Source organism: Embiotoca jacksoni, unplaced genomic scaffold, assembly GCF_022577435.1.
Source record: "Embiotoca jacksoni isolate LCO1_2020_lvr unplaced genomic scaffold, fEmbJac1.0.p SCAF_12, whole genome shotgun sequence".
Lineage (NCBI taxonomy): Eukaryota > Metazoa > Chordata > Actinopteri > Embiotocidae > Embiotoca > Embiotoca jacksoni.
The window spans coordinates 13374273-13393731 of NW_027185252.1; the positions used below are offsets into that span (position 1 = coordinate 13374273).

The 19459-nt window shown below is 41.3% G+C and overlaps 1 protein-coding gene across 2 annotated transcripts in view; it reads left to right on the top strand.

Moving 5' to 3' along the window:
• Positions 1-913: 913 nt before the first annotated feature.
• itga9 (integrin, alpha 9) overlaps positions 914-19459 on the top strand; it is a 47912-nt gene continuing 29366 nt past the window's right edge. The window contains exons 1-15 of one of the 2 annotated variants that reach the window (XM_069144948.1): positions 914-1299; positions 1577-1704; positions 3617-3723; positions 6014-6137; positions 7370-7437; positions 10015-10144; positions 10233-10318; positions 10413-10475; positions 10960-11097; positions 11537-11642; positions 13561-13655; positions 14669-14759; positions 15083-15128; positions 15234-15388; positions 17191-17351. In XM_069144948.1, the coding sequence (XP_069001049.1) occupies positions 1109-1299; positions 1577-1704; positions 3617-3723; positions 6014-6137; positions 7370-7437; positions 10015-10144; positions 10233-10318; positions 10413-10475; positions 10960-11097; positions 11537-11642; positions 13561-13655; positions 14669-14759; positions 15083-15128; positions 15234-15388; positions 17191-17351 (1689 nt within the window). In that variant the 5' untranslated portion in view covers positions 914-1108. Of the gene's footprint in view, positions 1300-1339; positions 1364-1576; positions 1705-3616; positions 3724-6013; positions 6138-7369; positions 7438-10014; positions 10145-10232; positions 10319-10412; positions 10476-10959; positions 11098-11536; positions 11643-13560; positions 13656-14668; positions 14760-15082; positions 15129-15233; positions 15389-17190; positions 17352-19459 lie in introns of those variants that run through there. The other variant, XM_069144949.1, reaches the window with a different exon arrangement.

The following is a 19459-nucleotide window of genomic DNA, read 5'->3' on the forward strand; positions in this document are numbered from 1 at the left end:
CTGTAGAATTGAAACATACTGGTATATAATTATCACTAAAATCTTCTCCAGACATGTTAGAAGACCTATAAAGAGAATCTGCAACAGCGTTTGGTCAGCTACAGTTTTATCACCAACATTTTTTTAATTTCATGAAATGATGTCTATTATCTGTCAAAAACTCTAAACAAGATTTGACGCTAGCGTAGAGAATTTTCCAAACTAAGCAGGATAATTTCAGAACCTTTTCTTGGGTCAAACTGCATTCTGTGCAATGAAAGTCAAATATTCAAATGAATAATTACTAAGCAAAATTGAGTTAGGAGATGAGCGACATAAAACGGTGCAGACAATTTGGCATTTTGCTTCTGTCGTCTTTCCATTTTAATTTCTTAATACAATGTACTCACCATTGGCTGAGTGTGCGGATTTTGAAAAACATCCCTGCTGGGTCCACCGGATTTTTTTCATGAATCTCAGATCTTGATTGAGGTCAAGTCTTTGTAATGAAAATTACTTTTTTTTTTTTTTTTTTACATTAGAAAATGAAGCTGTTCATTGTGACTGGAAAACGACAGGTGGCAGTAGTGCGCCCCCATCTCTCTCTTTTGGTGATTTGATCCCCCAAAGCCCACGGGTGAAATGTGATGCTTTGCGCCTCAAAACCATTCGCATCTCCATGACCGCGTTACCGCTGTCTGTGGACCACAACAGAAATACACGTTCCGGTTTCTCCTTTCACAATAAAACTCCTGGTTTCCTTCAGGAGTTGTAACAGCAGTTCAACCTCACCGGGCTTTTATTTTTTTTTTTATCAGAACTTCCTTCATTTCCATGATATTTCTTGTTAACTTTGACGACTAACCTCATTTATCTCAACGACAGGGAGCTTGCAAGCAACAACTTTCTCAGATTGACACAGAATGGAGAGAAACTGACGCACCGTTATTTACCGGACCGTTAACTTTCCTCCTCAAGCCTTTTCCTCATGCCATCACCGCCTACATGCTGTGCTAGACCTGGAAAAAATACCTGATAGTAACAGTCTGACCACCGAAGAGCTGAAAATTTGTTCTTATTGTTTTTTTTTTCTTCTTTTTCATTTTGGACACTAACTGCGTTATTACGCATGACGCGCAAAGGGATGGCTCTTCTACAGAGAAGCAAAACGAGAGTACAAAATGTTTTTTATGTCTATCTCTCCATTTCATTGGCTTATTCTTACAATATAGACTTAGAACATCCTTTGGTGTTCCGCGGTCCAAATTCTAGTTTTTTTGGCTATTCTGTGCTGGAGCATTATCATGACAATACACGCTGGTGAGTCCCTCTTTGCAGTGTTCCTGGAAATGATGTTATTCCCTTTCAATGATGTGATGAAATTGTAAGTTTGAAACAAATGTTTAAATGTCTCTAGAGCTCGATCTGCATCCACACCCAAATAGTTCAAAGCATTGGTAATATTCCTCATGAAAAGCCAGTTCTGTTTGCACTGTAAGTTTCCTTCTGGCAAAAGGTATCAGTGACACATCTTTAAGTGTTTTTCTGGTGAAAACCCAACTGTGCCCCATGCTCTTCCCTCTCCTCATTTCTGCAGGGTTATAGTAGGGGCGCCGAGGGCAGACTCTTCCTACAGTAGCTCTGTGCACTCCCCTGGAGCTGTATATAAGTGTCGAGTTCACAGCAACCCAGATCGCCGCTGCACAGAGATGGATCTGGGAAGAGGTCAGTCACCACAGCCCGCAGCATCAATGCAGCAACATATTATGACATATAAGTACACTTATGGCACCCTCCGGGCTACGCTCACACACTACTTGAACAGTTCCGAAGTGAACAGTAAGAAAGGTCCACGCTGCAGTCCACACATACACACATGCCGGGCTTTCCTTTTGCTATTTCTTGTCCATTCTCTGCATAACCTCCCCCAAGCATCTGTTTTGTTTTATCAGAATAATGCAGCCTTATACTGCACTTAACAGTGCCTAGTTGTTCTTTCAATTCTGAACCGAGTAGATGCTGACATCCAAAAGAAAAGAGGGGTTTTGTGTGCAAAGGTCCATAAATATTTTGATAAATATGATTTATGCTTCTGCTAATATTTTCCAAGCACGTGAGCCAAAGAGTTGATCTTCAGACCCCCCCTTTCCTGCTCTGTTCTTGTGGTCAAGAAATCCAGGGTGCACGTTTGGCTTTTAGACCCGTGTTCAGTCAATGTGTAACCAAAACAAAACAAAAAAATATGTAGAAAAACATGTTTACAACACACTGACACAGAGGAGCAGCCCATGTGCCATTGCACTTAATCAATAGTCTTCATGGACATGGAGAATACAAAATGAAAAACTGCCCCTGAAATGAATATATAACATTGATATTTGTCTTTTCATTTGCTTCATACTCCTGATGATGTTCATTTGACTTTTACTGGATTTGTGTTCCTTATTATGAACTGCTGATCCACAACTACAGCACAGCAACATACCCACAAGTTGTCCACCAAAGATTAAAAATAAGTAAATACATTTAATAAATATTTGGTGTGAATACCCTTTAACTTCAAAGCACAGCACCTCCAGTTTTTTTTAAGGTACTTGGCAGGTAGGTTGTTTCAGACATTTTGGAGAACCAGTCAAAGTTCTTCTGTGGATTTAGGCTGCCACATCTTGACAGTTTAAATCCATGTAATCCCAGACTGACTCCATGATGTTGAGATCAGAGTTCTGTGGGGGCCTTACCATCTGTTGCAGGACTCCTTATTCTTTTAGTTGCTGAAGATAGATTGTTATGACTTTGATTGCTTGTTTGGGGTCATTTTCATACTATACAATGAATCTGTGACCAATCAGATGTCTGCATGAAGTACACGAATCTAAACATCTAAAGTGCCTAAAACATTTGCACACGATTGTGCCTTGGTTGTAGTCCACAGACAAAAACTTTTCAGGGATCTACTGTAGCGCAGCAACAATTATTGAATCAGTCAATCAAAAGCAACGCAAAGTGCAATGATTTTAATAGATTGATCATTTGAAGGTTCTGTGTGGGCTTTTTCTTGTTTCAACATTATTGTTTAGTGTTTCGTGTTATTTGTGCATTTCTTAGTATGTTTTAATGTTCTATTTACTAAAGAATTAATTGATTGAGAAAATAATCAGCACATAACTCGGTGATGAAACGATAAAGCCCTAAAGGAATCCATGGAAAAACACGCATGTTTATATCCTAATGTAAAAAAAAATGGACACCTGCCACAGTATTGTAAGATTTGTTTTATTCAGAGGTATTAATGTTGATATCAATCTCATAAATCCGGTGTGGTTTGGACCGTACTAAATGTCGTACTCGAGTTTTCCTTTGAGTAAATTAGAGTTACAGTTTTGATCCGAACAACTCTATAGAAGAGTTATTGTGAAATACTTTATATAATCACAAACGACTGCCTTTTATAACATTTGATCTCCAGTATTATAAGCTGCCAACTGTGTAACAATCATTTGCACATTCAGCGGAAATCAAAATATAGAATCCAGAACTGAAAAAGCTCACAATAGCTGACAAGTAACAAGATGCTTGTTCCAAGACATCTTCCGTCCTCATGACTCAACGCCTGCAAACTACTCTCATTGTCTCTCAGGAAACAAGCCGAGGGAGTCGTGTGGAAAGACGTGCCAAGGAGACAGGGATGATGAGTGGATGGGGGTCAGCCTGGCCCGCCAGGACAGAGCCAACGGCAAAATCCTGGTGAGTTCAGGGACACAGCGCCCCAGTCACTTCACAAATTATTTAATTCAAACCATGTACGCTCATAAAAACAGACCTGATTATACCAACATCATTGTTACAAATGTCCTACCATGAACCGCACTGTTAAACCACAGCTGGTCTCAACATTACAACTTTTCTTTTGTAGAAAAGGCGGATCTTTCCAGTCTGTGTTGCATTCTTACAAGCTTTGACTGGCACAAGCAAAAAATAAAAATTAATTCAACACAATGATCCTGAATGATTTTTTTTGCATATTTAAAGCTGGAGTAACAACTCATGCCAGACAGATGTGGAAACGGCTGTGGGGTTACATAATTCTGTGAAACATTTACCTCGTGTGTGGAGCTGGAAGAGTCGGTGGAAATGAGGCTTGTCAAAAGTTGATTGTTTAATAAAAAAAATGAGAGCGTGTTTTAGGGAAATCAGAGCGGTGCTAATCCCAGAGGTGCTTGGCTAAGTGTTTGCTCAGAGATCATAGGGCAACTGGCAGAGTTTGTTTAGGCTTCGGCCCCTCTGCAGTGGTCCCATCCAAGGGCAGCCTTTCATTAAATATTAACCCCCGTTTCCTGTGGTGGGCAGTGAGGGAACTGGTGGTTTTGCAGGACAGTTTGAAGGTGTCTGGTGGGCTGGGTAACTCTTGAAATAATCATAACAGGTGTGAATGTGTTTGATTGACCTCCCTCCTTTTTTTTCTCTGAAGACATCCAGATAACTTCTCGTCTTTCCAATCTCCTCTTTTTTCAATATATTTGTATTTGGTCCATTTTTTTTTTATACGTCAGCGGAATGCACTGGCGTGATTTTCAAACCAGCGCCCTTGGCTTTTCTCGTCAGTCACTCCGTCAAAATTTGAAAACTTCTTGGAGTTGTCAGTCTTGGGAATTCGAGCGCAGAGTTGTATAACAACAACAAACTCTAAGCTGCAGACTGGCCGTTCAGATGGAGTTCTGATAAAAGAGAAGTGACTTTCCAGCCACGTGTTGCTGTGCCTCTCCATGCTGTGCATGGTGTTTTTTTATTTTTTTAAATCTCATCTGAATGGACTCACGTTTCTGTGCAACAGAAAGGAAACGGCTGCTTGGCAGATGTGTACAGTGGTGATTTCATCTTGTGCTTTCAGTGAAGGCCTTGTTTGTGACCAGTGAGCTCTTTAAACCGAGCAGGAACACGACAGCAGCACAGACCCTCCACTCCAACCATAAAAGCCTGGAGAAGTTGTCAGCTGCTTTTGCTATGTTTATATCAGCGGATTGATCTTTTTTTTTCATTTGCAAAGACTCTGCTTCTACTCAAGAGGGAGAGGTTATGCTGGTATTATTACTTCTGTTGGCCAAGCTGTCCTTTGAAACACAAGTGTTTCTCAACATAGCATATTGCTTCCAGAGAGTCATCTGATGCTCTTTGTATTACCACAATCTGCCAAGTTCTTTTATTCATTTAGATAGGCTGTGTGTGTGTGTGTGTGTGTGTGTGTGTGTGTGTGTGTGTGTGTGTGTGTGTGTGTGTGTGTGTGTGTGTGTGTGTGTGTGTGTGCGTGCGTGTGCATGTGCGTGTGTGCGTGTGTCAGTTGTGTGTGCATAACGGAAGTTACAGTGAGTCTGGGGGAGACAAAGTCAGAGGAATCCAGAACTGTCCCCAGAGCCACAGGAGCCCCACCAACTAAATTATTACCACATTTAGACGTTTATGTGGTCTGTTTTGGGCAAAATTTGAAAATCTAGTCTATATTATCCTGTTTGCGTGCCGATCTGTGGGATGTTTTATTTTGAAAAACACAGCAGCAAAATATTTTTGGGGGGATTACTCACTGTCAGTTTAAGAAATGTACTCCCTGTTTCAGCAGTAGTATAATAAAGCAGGAGCTAGTTCTTTGTCTTTTGAGCCACCTTTTTTTTTTTCCTGTCTGAACTCTTGGCTTCTCCAGCTGGCTGTAAAGCCCCCAAGGAGCTGTTTTGAAATGAAAACTTTTAAAACACAAACGTCGATGTGAAGATTTTCCCGCTCAGCACTAAATGCTGCTTGGGAAACCCAGATCTGGAGCTACAGCTGAGATATTCACACCACAGACCATGGCTGTTATGGTCAGGGTTCTGGATGGGCTTTAATTTTCTCTCTCATTGACGATCATTTAACGGCCACAGAGACACGCTGACTCCAGCCCAGCGAGGAAGGGGCTTAAACAATCAGCGTGGTCGAGGAACGCCTGCATGCAGTGTTTGTGTTTACAGGATGAGCATGTCTCTGAATTTGTTTTTTTCTCGCTTAGGCTTGTGCCCACCGCTGGAAAAACGTCTACTACGACTCAGAGCACATCCTTCCACATGGATACTGCTCCATCATTCCTCCAACGCTGCAGGGCGGGACAAAACCGCTCATCCCTTGTTATGAAGGTACGGTGAAGGCACAAACATAGCACACAATGTCATGTGGATTCATTTGAACCCACATTCAAGTCTCATTGAGAAGTCATTGAGAAAACACTTTGGGTGAGAGGTCTTGTTTGGGTTGTCTAACGGCTCGATCAATCCTTTTGGCTTGTGACGTCTTGAAATCAAACCAATTCAGGTTATGGCCTTTGTGTGAGCAGAGTTGTAAGCAGTTTAAGTATAATTTATCTTAGTCAAGAAAAAAACAAGCACAATTTTGTGTACGAAAATTAATTCTGCTGATGTTAGCTTCTTGTTTTTGTTTTTTTTATCCTTTAAATCATCTTGTGACCCCATAGTTTTGTCTTGGTACCCCTCAAAGGGTCCACACCCCCAGTTTGGAAACCACTGGTTTGAGCTGTTTATTGTTTTTCTTTTATATTTTATGGAGGCATGTTACCATGGTACCTAAAACCACCAGTGTGAAGCCTCACATCTGCTTCTGGCTTCTGATTGGAGTTCTGGCACCAAGGAACAGTAGCAGGAAGTGATATCGCTCTTCCTCAGATCCAAATATCAAAGCACAGTTTGTTCAGACAAATATATGAGCATCCAGTGCTGTACAGCGGAGATTTTGAGAGTTTGTGTTTCCTTTGCACCGTATAGCAAAATACAAACATGTTAACAAATCTGTAATAATGTCAAATTGGTTAAAACATTCTGTTCATGTGCTGAGTTTGACTTGATTTCCTAGAAATCAGGTGCTTTCAAATAACTTTTTGCTTTGGATAAATAAGATTTTGTTTTGATTGTAGTAAATCAAATCCATTTATCCTGCTGGTTCCACTTGAAAATAATGTGCTGTAAGGTGACTTATACAAATGTGTTTTGATACGTGACTTAGAGATATTCATCAAAGGCTGTTTTACACCTTAATTGTGCTTCCAGGTCAGGATTTCACTTCCTTTGGTGATTCTCGTTGCCAGCAGTTGTAGAGAAGCCAGACACCCTTTGCATGGGACTGTATTTACAGTGCATTTTGCACAGATCCAAGCTCAATATTTTTGTAACCTGAGAGCACTGTGGCCCCCCCCAACGTGGTGCTGTACCCCTTCTTTCACTCTCCTCTCGGCCCCCAGATTCCTCTTGGATGGGACCGGGACTTTGACTAACTCCATATGGAATGCAGGAAAAACTCCAGTAAATGCTGGCTCGAGCACACAGTGAAATAATTTGTGGTTTGTTTTTTCTTGCAGACTATAAGCAGAAGTATGGGGAAGAGCATGGCTCGTGCCAAGCTGGGATTGCGGGAGTTTTTACGGAGGTCAGTAACAGTGCTTGTTCACCTTCTTAACACATGTAATCCCCCTGTTTCTGTTAGTCTAACATAGATGTAGATGTCATCGATACTTTTTCTGTCTGGGCACTCCTGAACCTTCATTGATCACTTCACTACTTGGTTAATTGAAGCGTTTAATCACATCTTCTTTATATACTTCAACACTTTCATCTTACATGCCAGAGGAAACTATTAGCCTTTAGTATCTTCGTTACAGTGTGTTTTCTCTTCTCAGAAAACTCATTTCTCTTGAAAGGATGATTGCCATTAACACTACCACATGCCTGATGCCTCAAAGAATCTTTTTCTCCTCACTCTTTGTTAACTTTGACTCTCTGGTGCCTTGAGGATAGTTAACAGAGACCTTTTATACTATGTGTGGAGCTGGAGGGGATTTTTGTCGCCCACGTTGTTTATGATGTCAAATGATATGGAAAATCTGAATTGTACAGTCAGATATACATGACTATTTGTATGAAAGGTACCAGTGCTGTGCTGACTAACTGCTGATAAGAGTTAGGTAATGTTTCCATAGGCAGATACTGTAGGAAAAGGCCGCAGCGACCTCATTTGACCTCTGGTGTGTTTCCACAAGATAAAACGTTTAAGAAAATAAGAGTTTCCTTTTCTCTATAGCCTAAATGCATTACTGTTTTTTGTATTCACACATGACATCACACTTGGATGCAGAGTACCTTTTTGTATTTTACAAGTACCTTTTGGTTGTGTGTGTGTAAGAGGGTGAGGCTGCTGCAGTGAGCAGAGGCGGTGAGAAGAAGGTCAAAAATATTGAACTTCTTCATACATCTTAGCAGAAATATAGTTTGACAGGAGAAAGAAGCATTTCAGGAATAAATTACGATGTGAAAAATGTATATTTGACCAGTTTAGACGTTTGCTTTTCAATACATTAGCAACATAATGCTTTCCTGATGTTAGCCGTGAGCACTGTGCTCTTTTCATGTCTCAGATTACAGTTACACTCAATTTGGAACATAGAGTAATATACAGTAGACAGTAAGTGACTTAAAATGTGTCCTCGGAGCACAGATGTGCCTCAGGGTGGAACCAGATTTACGAAAAGAGAAAGAAATAGATTTCAGACAATTGTTCACTTCTGCTTTATTTGACTTTTTAAAAATATAATTATTTAACGTTTGTACTCAGCCAGGTGCTAATTTGAAGTATCAAAAGTATTTCCTCAACAGAAAACTTTAATTTTCTGCTTCACCCATATGAGGATTTGCTGCTTTTCTCTGTTTCATATCACTGTAAACTGAACATCTTTTGGTTTTGGGTCTGTTGGTCAGACAAAACAAGATGATCTTGGGCTATACTAAAATATGATGGACATTTTTCACTATTTCCTGACTTTAAATAGACCAAAGGATTAACTGAGAAAATAATCAGGAGACTGATTAATAAAGTAATCATCAGTTGCAGCCCTAAACTTCACATTTACTTTCTTACTTTTCCAAAGACTAAATACTTATAACCTTATAAGCAGTTATACAGCATGCAGAAGTGTCAAACACAGCTTTGCCTATAAAAACGGTTTAATGGGATTATTTCACACAATCTGCCTTCAAAGTTGTGAAAAATGTCACTACAAATTCTCTGATGTGTGTTTCCGCTCAGCATCAAAGAGCCTCTTATTCCCGGCTGTTATGAAAAGCCGTGTATGACATCATGTGTCAGGGATCTTAACATTATTTAGATAAACCCCAATGAAAAATCTCAATACATAAACTGCAAAGACCTCCGCACAGGAGAAGCTTTTTCAGTCGAACTTCATTAAATTGTATCAAATGTGAGATGTCGACATCACGTGAAAGCTGTAAATAACACTGCAGAGAGGACTCTTGGCTTCAGGTAAGATCCTGACGGCGTTAGAGTCCACAATGAACCTACTGTTTTAAAAACCAAAGAAACATCATCAAACTCACTCTTTTTCCCACTGATTGAGGACATCAGTGTGGATCTGTTAAAGCATTTAAACAACCCTCCCTCCTTGAAAGAATGTGAGGAATTTAAGGAAAAGATGTCCAACTGTTAAACCTTTATCCTTTTCTGAACCTTGGTCCCTGCGCCTGGTGGTGCCCAGATGTTGGACACCACAGCAGAGGGGATGCATACTGCTGAGTAAGGTCCTTACTGTGTTGGTCTGTTTGTTTGTACGAAGGAAGAGTTCTCAATGGTAACTTCGTTACCTCCGGTGTAACTAACTTGGGTCAAGATCCAGCATCTTAAGTGCCGTGCTCTTGTCCTCGTGACATGAACCATCACAACAAAGAGCTGTGAACAACAGCTTTCAATTTTGCCTGGGCTCTGAATTCCTCATCACATCAAAGGACGCTGCTCGGGCTACCATGCCATCTGGATGTGTGTTTAAGAGCAGATAGCGCAAACCAGTCTGTGGCCATTGGTTAACCAGACGTTCACCCAGCAGCGGTTTACTGTTGTTTTTTTTCTACTCAGCAGCAGGCCGTTGCACAGCAGATAAAAGGTGAATCACAGTCACTGTTGTCTGAATGAATGGTGGTGTGGGGGTTTCATTTTCAGGAGCTGGTGGTGATGGGGGCCCCGGGGTCATACTACTGGACAGGGACAATCAAGGTGTACAACCTGACTTCTGACTCCTTCTACAGCCCGAACAAAGAAGACGTCGACTCCCACAGATACAGCTACCTTGGTGAGAGCTGCTTACTGAGAATATGACGTTGAATGTGAAATACATAACTAGAAATGTGCTGTAACTAACTATTTATCTGTTTCTCCAGGCTATGCTGTGACTGCTGGACACTTCTCATCTCCTAATGTAATAGACATAGCTGCAGGGGCACCTCAGCACAGCGGCTGTGGAAAAGTAGGGACTTCTATCTCTCGTCTCACTTCCAGCTGTTGAAGTGAAGTCCGCTTGTGTTGCTCACTGCAGTGGTTTTGTTTTTTCTCCTGCGCAGGTTTACATTTTCAAAATTGATGGTGTGTCCTTGGTGAAGAGTTTTCAAGCCTCAGGGAAAATGGTATGAGCTCAGATGTGGTCTTGTGTTGTTTTGAAAATCCTGTTTTTAATTATTATACAGTTCTTATTTTGCATTGAGGCTGCTGTTATGTTATACTTTTTCATCAGAAACCAAACAAATATATTTGTTTAACCTAATCTGCCCTAGGAATCATGAAGAGATACATTGCAGACACACTGCTTGAATTGCTTTGTTGTCAGACCTACACTGTTACGAATGTCTGTTAAGTGTTTAGACAGCAACAGCCATTTAAAGTAGGAGGACCTTTATCAGAAACCAAAGCCAGGGAGGTAGCTAATGCTTTTCATCCAGAGCAAATACAGGAAAGTCAGTGTAGCTTGAAGACATTAGTTGTGTAAATATTCCCTTAATATTGGTACAGATATAAAAGCAGAAATGAATCCAGTCAGAGCGTGAATTGTGTGTCAATCATATGAAGTGCCTGTTATCTGACCCATTGCTCTGTGGCTCGGCTTGGTTCCAGATGGGCTCTTACTTTGGCTCCTCATTGTGTGCAGTTGATCTGAACCAGGATGGCCTGTCGGACCTGCTGGTAGGGGCACCCATGCACAGCCAGCTCCGGGATGAGGGCCAGGTGTCTGTGTACCTCAGTAAGGGCAATGTGAGTGGGATCTGTGGCTCGGTGGGAACATGATATCGCACCTTGCAGATTTATTTTACCACAGCATGTCCTTTTCCTCCCTTTCATCTGCACAGATGTACATATCTAAACTGATATTCTTAATTTCAGTCAGCTTTTTTTAGCTTTACTCGTGTTGGATTTATTTTTGACCATGTTTATCATCAAGTTACTTGAACAAAACAGTGGACCATTGTGTGATTCAGCAGTGACCCTTTTTTTTTTTTTGGTATATTTTGTTATTCATTTTAGAGTTATTGCAATGAAGGTTACTGTTTGTTAAATTATTTGGATGAAAGACAATTTTCTGCAGCTGTGGCTGAGGAATTTTGTCAAAGAAAAGATGCAAAAACATCACCTTTTGTATTTATTCTACCAGCTCTGTACATAAACTGGTGTCTTTACCTGACTCTTTTTTCAGGGGGTGATGGAAGAGGATACTGTGTTGACTGGTGACAATGCTTTCAATGCACACTTCGGAGAGTGCATTACTGCAATCGGAGACATAGATGATGACGGTTATCAAGGTTAGTTCAAAGAGACACATTATAAACTTGTCTGCTTGACATCTTAATCATTTATATGTTAACAAAACAGTCTTAATGTTTTGTTCTGGAGCTTTTAACTGCATCACATGGTCTTCATCATGTCACCAACTGGCTCAGGAGAGAGAAGAGTGAGAGAGAAAGAGAGAGTTGCAGGATGAAGGCCACTAAATAACAAATTTATTGTAACAGAAAACATTAAATTGTGGTGTATCAATCTGTCTGATCAGTGATGAGGATGTGTGTGGTTGTGTAACCAGTGTGGTGTTGAGATATATTGAAATAGTACAAAGATGCATGGGAAAGAATAATTCCCTTTTACTGGAGAAGGGCGGAGATTTATTGTATGGAAACACCGAGCCCAGGTGCCTCCAATTATCCTGACGGTCTGCTCCGGCCACCTACAACAGTACAGAACTAAAACACGTAGACAGGATGGGTAGAAAAGCGGACCATCATTATAAGTATATGAAGTTTGCTCATTTGTCATTGAAATATAGACTTCAAATGTTACTTTTGAACCCTATGTTGGATTATTATATGGTCATATATTTAATTTTAAGAAATAGAGAAAAAGAGTTACGTACTGGTTCCCTACTTGTGGGTCAGGACTCCTTCATTAGGTCATGAGAAGATGAATACTGGGATCAGAAATAACTAAACCTGCTGTGAGAAACCTGCTGTTTTTTGTTTTTGGATAATTTGAACGTTTTGATGCTTCTATGATAATAGAAAAAAAAAAAAAAAAACTCCTGTTGATGACCCCGATGAGGGGTCAGAACAAAGCTGCAGGTCCTGCTTTGAATCTACAAGTTTTTTAATGGCCTTCCAATAGTCTATGAATCAATAATCCAGGAAATTGCTATCCTTTAGTGACAGCATTCAGTGCAATTAAAGTGACATCCTGACCCTGTATTAATGAAACAAAGGCATTTCCTCTGTCATCTGGCAAGTCACAGAGTTTATATTCTTCACGTCAGCCCACAAACAGATGACGGTTGGTTGAGATGCTCAGTAGGTGCAACTAAACCCGTAATTTTCACAGACATTGTTTTGATTACTGAGGGCAATTTGTAGAAAATATCGCCCTCTCTCACCCTTGTGTGCACACAGACGTAAAGCAGATTATCCACACATAGAGAGACATCCATTTACGCTGTCTGTTTTCCCCGCACTCACTCGTCTTGGCTCTGAGGGCTCAACTTGGCGTCCGTCTCACACTCGAGGCTGGAAGCTTCAGCCTGGTTTCATCTCCGTGTGAGATACGCTTCGAGGCTTGCAGCCTGGCACAGCATGTGTGTGCAGAGAAAGATGGCAGCTGGGAAGTATAACTCATCTTGTAACTCGTCACCCTCGGGTTGCGGAAAGAGCCAGACGTACTTGCTAACTGACAGACCATTATTTACAACTGAACTGCTACCATTTAATTTGAAAGAACTACTGTAGAAATATAAATTCAGTTACACTTTCAAAACACTTTAATTATATCTCAGTATAATGGATTAATTATTTTGTAACGCTAAAAATTATTTTGCCATTTCTGCTTTGGTACGCTGCACCACATGGCATGGATGTGTTTTGGTTTATAAAGGAACATTTATATATGGACTTTCTGTTGAAATGGGCTAAGAAAAAGGTGTTTCAGTGCCCTTGCCAGAACTTTATAGTCTTGTTTCCACTTTCTCAGAGGTCGCACAGGTTTTACAGCCACTAACAACACTTAATTGTCTATTACGAGAGTTACTGTCAGAGCTCATTTCCCAGGCACAGGCCAGCTGAACGTAAACAGAAGGTTAATGAAAGCTTTTGTGCACATTCACAAACCCACCCAGTCATGTGTGTACTCATTCATTTATATTCACAGAAACAATTCTTGTCATTTTGTTTTTTGTCTCTTCAGATGTAGCAATAGGAGCACCTAAAGAGGATGACTATGCAGGAGCTGTCTATATCTACCATGGAGACACCACAGGAATCACCAGAAAGTACTCCATGGTAAGAACTTTTGCAATAATCATGTACTCTGAAATGAAGCAATATCATTGTATGATCTGCTTTTTCTTCACTTCTTTTGAGCTTCATGATCGCATGCAAAATTTTAATGTAAACCATGTGGTCGGCTTCTATTGTGTGCTGATGCAGTAGCTGTTGAAGTAGCTCAGTGTTGTGTGGTAATGTAGCCCGAGAAATATGTTTTAGACCCCCCCCCCCCCATAGCCTTAAATAAAGCACAACCAGTTCCTCAGTGGCATCTTGTTTTTTGTTTTATTAAATGAGTGACCACAAAGCATCTACAAGCAATCACCCCTTCTGCCCCCACGTACATCATTATGTATCCTTAGTACTGTTATTTTGTCTCGACTTCATCAAACATAGGCACAAACAGTGGTGTATTTACTACAATAATTTCTTTACTTTACTAAGTTCACTTCATGGTGCCATCACCATCACCTTTGGGTCTATGTAGAGAACTGAAGTCATGACCTTGAGACAAGGCTACCATCTGTTCCACTGGTTTCAGTAACTCGGTGCAATCCCTCATGTAGCATACCTATCATTAGTCTTTAAGAGAAATAGAGGCATGTTCTTGAGGATTTCTTTCCATATTCCAAGACAAACCACCCACTGCAGCACTTCCTGTAAGAAACTGAAACAAAGTTAAACAGCGATTGCTTTTTAATCACAGAAAAAACTACAGTTCTATTGAAATAAAACTACAAGCCTGACAGCAAAGGCACCTAAATGATCTCATTTCATTCATATCAATGCTGTCATTTTTTTTCAACTTTCTAGATGTAAATGTTGGAACTTACTGACTATAGTGTTTGCTCCTCTCTGTCCTGCTGTTATCACAGCCATGTATGAGCCAACCCCCCTCTCCCCCCACCCCCCTTTAATTTGATCATTCATCGTGAAAAACAAATCTAGAGTAAAAACAAATCACACACTAGGCTCTTCTTTTCATGTTGGTTCACGTGTTATTTAACGGCTGGTATTATCTGTTCCAGAAACTTTCTGGGCGTAGTGTAAACCCTGGTCTGCAGATGTTTGGCCAGTCCATCTCTGGCAACGTGGACATGGATGGCAATGGATACACAGGTATGGTCATACCAGACGAGTTAAGAGCTTTCTTAACCACATCACGAAAAAAAAGAGAAATATGAAATGGAGATTATTAGATATTTGTTTTTTGCCCTCAGTTTTAGTCTCTTATTCTCAAGCCATAGCAGAATTTCAGACTCGTGATTGAGGCATCTTGTTTACTGCATTCCACAGCTGACAGTCAGACTGAGCCAACATAGCAGTTAAAGACTTTTGTGTATTGTTTCGGATTTGCAGGTGTAAAGAGTGCTGTCAGCAAATGTTGCATTAATATCATCTTTTCTTTGTGGATTTCCAAAGCAGTCATGTTTTTGTTGCAGATGTCACCATCGGAGCTTTCATGGCCGATACCGTGGTGCTGCTGAGGTTAGTAACAGGATAATTCTCTGCAGTGGTTGTAGGAAGCAAAGTAGCATTTGTTTCCACTTCGGCCTCATTCTCTCCCACACTGTGGTCCTCATGTGGTTGTAGGTCCCGGCCTGTCATTACAGTGGACGTCTCCATCTTCCTGCCCGTCTCCATCAACATCTCCATGCCACAGTGCCACGAGGGCCACCAGAACCTAAACTGCTTCAACGTCACCGTCTGCATGCGCTTCCGGGGAAGACAGCTGCCGGGACAAATAGGTGACGAGTGAAAACTGTGACTGATGTGACACACACAGCTCTCACACTTCTCCCCCAATGATTTGAATTAGCAAGGAAGTTAGCTATGCAGAGGACAGATACAAAAATTTTTTTAAAAAAGGAGCAAACAATGAGTTAATATATCTTGATATTGAATACTTCAATAATATTTTACTTTTTGTGGCTGAAAGGAACAGTTTCACATGTTGGTAAATATGTTTCTTTCCTTTCTTGCCAAGAATAAGATGGGGAGATAAATAGCTCTCTCATCAGCTTATCTTACTTTAGTTATTACCTTAGCTTAAAGAATAACGCAAGTCTGGCTTTCTCCAAAGTAAAAAAAAAAGAAAAGAACAGCACCTTGAAAACTAGTGTATCTTTCTGATTTAATTCGTACAACCGAAGTTGAAAAATGTTATCATTTTGAGGAGGAGTCATATACTTCAACTATGTCTTAGGAACCACCGTGTCTTTTTGTCACCAGACATGCCTCTCACAACCAAAACATCTTAGTAGGTGCTTCGTTGGTGTTGAACAACCCTGTCAAACCCCTGCAGATATATTTTGATCATTTAGTGTTGTGAGAAAGTGAAATTCATACTCCTTGAACTTTTAGTTGTCAATTAAATCTGGAAACTTTGTAAACATGATCAGGCTGAGTGACTGCAGCCTTTGGCCGGTGGCAGACAGTCAGTAAGGCCTGTTGAGAGCTGAGGTGCAGTCCTGTTCCAGTGTTTGGGTGTGGTCATCCACAGCACCCCCAGTGGAGCAGGAGCCCTGTCGTTACATAATGACTATAGCCTGGCTCGCAGGAATAAAGCCTCTCTGTTTAGCCGTCTGGCCAATGCTGTGGAAAGTGAAGCACCATGTGTTTGGTGACTCCCATAATGAAACCTTCCTTTGCCTCCTCTGGGTTGAGCTCATGGCGTTCCCTCTGCTGGATGCCGGGAACAGTAGGCTTTGGTCCGACGAGGGTGTGTTTACCACCCCTCCCGCTGTTTTACCAGTATGACACCCCCTTGAGGAAATTACTACAGAATGAGGCTGATTCATTCAGAGGAATTGCTTTTAAATGGCCAAAAGAAACGTAAACATTAGTAATGTTTGACCTCATACTTATGATTTCTGGATTCAAAATAGATTTGACATTAGTCTGTGTGTCAACGGCACAAAAGGCGGGCGTGGAACCAGCAGGAATGTTGTTACTAGGATGTTTTCTTTCACAGTAACATTTGTTGTGCCCCACCAGCTGGAAAAATCATTTAATGTTTGTTGTTAATCCTTTTCCGTTCAGCTACAGAAATATACGTGGAAACGCCTTCTTAAATAAAGTTTGTCAGTAGTCGTTCCAGCATCAGCTAACATCAATAACATAGCTGATACTATTTAGCTTTTCACATCTCTTCTTGGCTGGTGGATGAAACTTTGTAAAATTCTCTGTCTTGTGTCTCGAAGAAATTGAAAGTATGTCTTTTTTCAGTCAATTTAATGTCATTTTGGGCAAATGACATTGAATCTACTGAAATTTGTTTTCATCACAAGTTTTCATTGATCAACAATGAACAAAGGGCTGTTGTTAAAAGTTGTGTTAAAGTAATATCCAAAGATTTGACCAAAAAATGTCCCCTGCAAAAACTGACTGCAATAAGCGATAATTTATTTTTTCCCATGTTTTAATGGCAATTACTAGAAAACCAAATCCTGCATACTTCAAGTGTTTCCCAAGATGGTCTTCACTGAAAAAAACCATCATTTTCAGCTGATGTTATGTGAGACAGTTTTTTTTTTTTTACTTTTCCCAGAGTTGCTGTATAACTTGACTGCTGATGCGGATAAGCGACAGAAGAGCCAGCCTTCCCGGGTCTACTTCACTCAGAGCGGATCTCAGATCAGCCAGATGAGCCAGCAGCTCAGCCTGGACGTGGGCAGAGAGGAGTGCCAGCGCTACACCGCCTACGTGAAGGTAAGGTTTGGACTGTCTGGTCCCGCTGCCGGCTGTGTTTGCGCTGGGTTGTCTGTGTGCTCCTCATGTCCTTAGTTGATCTCTCAGTTGCTTTCCCATGACATTGAGCGCTGCAGTGTTGATTTGTGATATGAGTTATTTGCTTATGTGGTCCGGTTTTCTTTTCTTTTTACTCATGTCGTTTTTGGTTGGAGCATCAAAGTCCATATTTTAACAAAGATGTTTAGACAGATGTTTAGACAGATCAAAACAAGAGTAAAATTAAAATGTCGAGATCAAGTAAGGGCCACCTCACAACTCAGTGGTAAGATAATTGTCTGCTGTGGCTGAAGGCCACAGATCAACAGGCATCTGCTAGGAAGCTATTTGTGCCCACCGTGCTGGGTTGGGTTAAAGGTAACAGTCAGGCGCTTGATGGTTTCTGAGACCGTGTTGCTCAAGTGTGCGTCTGCAGAAAGTAACAGAAACCAGAAACAGAGTCTCCTTTGTCATCGCATAGTCCCTCTGTTGTGTTCCTCTGTGATTTAGTCACGTAGCCATGCAGAGGGTCCCTGTCCTGAGGGCACCATCCATGTTTTACCTCCTCTAATATGGAGGCCCACTGGAGGCCTGTAAATTTCACTGGCATTCTTAACAGTGCTCTCCAGGCGCTTTCACCGTGGGAGGCAGAGCTGCCAACTGAGAGAGGCTGTCATTACTGCGCCTGCCTCTCTTACTTCAACTATTCAGTCTATAATGAGCGTATAGCTCACAGAAAAGTAGCAGTAACCTCCTTTATTCAACACAACACATCACAGTTATCAAGGTTTATTCAGTGACGTCCAGGCTCCACAGTAAACCTGGATAGTTTTGCATAAGGAAGAATCAAACATTTCAAACTTAATTTTCACTTCTCTCCGTTTAAGTTTCAACACACCTTACAATAACAGGAGGGTAAGTCGCGTTTCTGCCACGAATAAATCAGACATTTCAACCAAACATCTTTAGGTTTGTTGGTGGGCGAGTGTATTATCGCCTATTCACCGCTGGTAGCTGCCACATATCCAGAGCATCTCTCTATTTGAGAGCTAAACACACTCATACGTAAAATGCCATCTGTCAGGTACAATGTGTTACTTCAGGGACGAGCCCTATTTTGCAGCTCTATTGGTTAGTTCAGACAGTAAAGTTGCTGGATGATATCGCACTTTGATGTTGTTAATGAATAGCAGGGCTACTGGCAGTCAGAGCGCAGCCATGGTGAATGTTTGAGGTGCAGGTTGGAGGATTTTGTTACCTTCTGTGTGGTGCCCAAATTACAACCTTACCAGACTGTTTAGAGGTGAAATGACCTTAAATATGTATGAACAGTCAAAGATTATGACTGTGCATGATCACTGTCTGCCACGGGTTTTTGTCATCATACAGAATGGTGTTTGTCCTAAACTTCAGAGAAGAGCTAAAGAATCACCATAATCAGAGGTGATCGGGCTCCACTCTGAGAGAGGATCTAGTCTGCTCAACCAATCACATCATTTATCTTCCTCATGTGTCTGCCCACATGAGCCAGCCCTCCCGTTCTCCAGAAGAGGTATGCTAATGATAACCAGCTGGTTGTCTGACTGCATCCTCCAAAGTGGAAGGAGGGGGGGAGGGTTGTGCACCCCCGCTCCACCCTTCTCTCAGCTAAAACATATAGTGAAAACACAGGACTTAGAGCAGCGCCAGAGCAGGGTACTGGGCTGCTGTTGTGTCAACTGGAGCTGCATGCTGGCGCTGCTGATGGAAAACCCTCACGTCAGGGTTGATTGCTCGAGCCTTGATGCATGAGGGTCGGTGGAAGCAGGCCATGAGCTATTCTGAGCCACTCTCACGTTTGTAACTACTCTGACCATCTGTCGACCCCACTTGTTGACTTTATCCATTAAACTCTTTTAAAGGACCTCAGTTAACAGCAAAGCCTAATAATACACAGTCAGAGATGTGTTTGAGCACACACGCTCAATTTTCACCATCTGACATCAAGTAAAAGCTAGACCTGCCGTTCAGTAAATCACGCAGCGCTGAGAACACAAGGCCGTAACAGGAGTTATTCAGAGAGCACAGAGTACAGAAGCTAACTGTGTCAA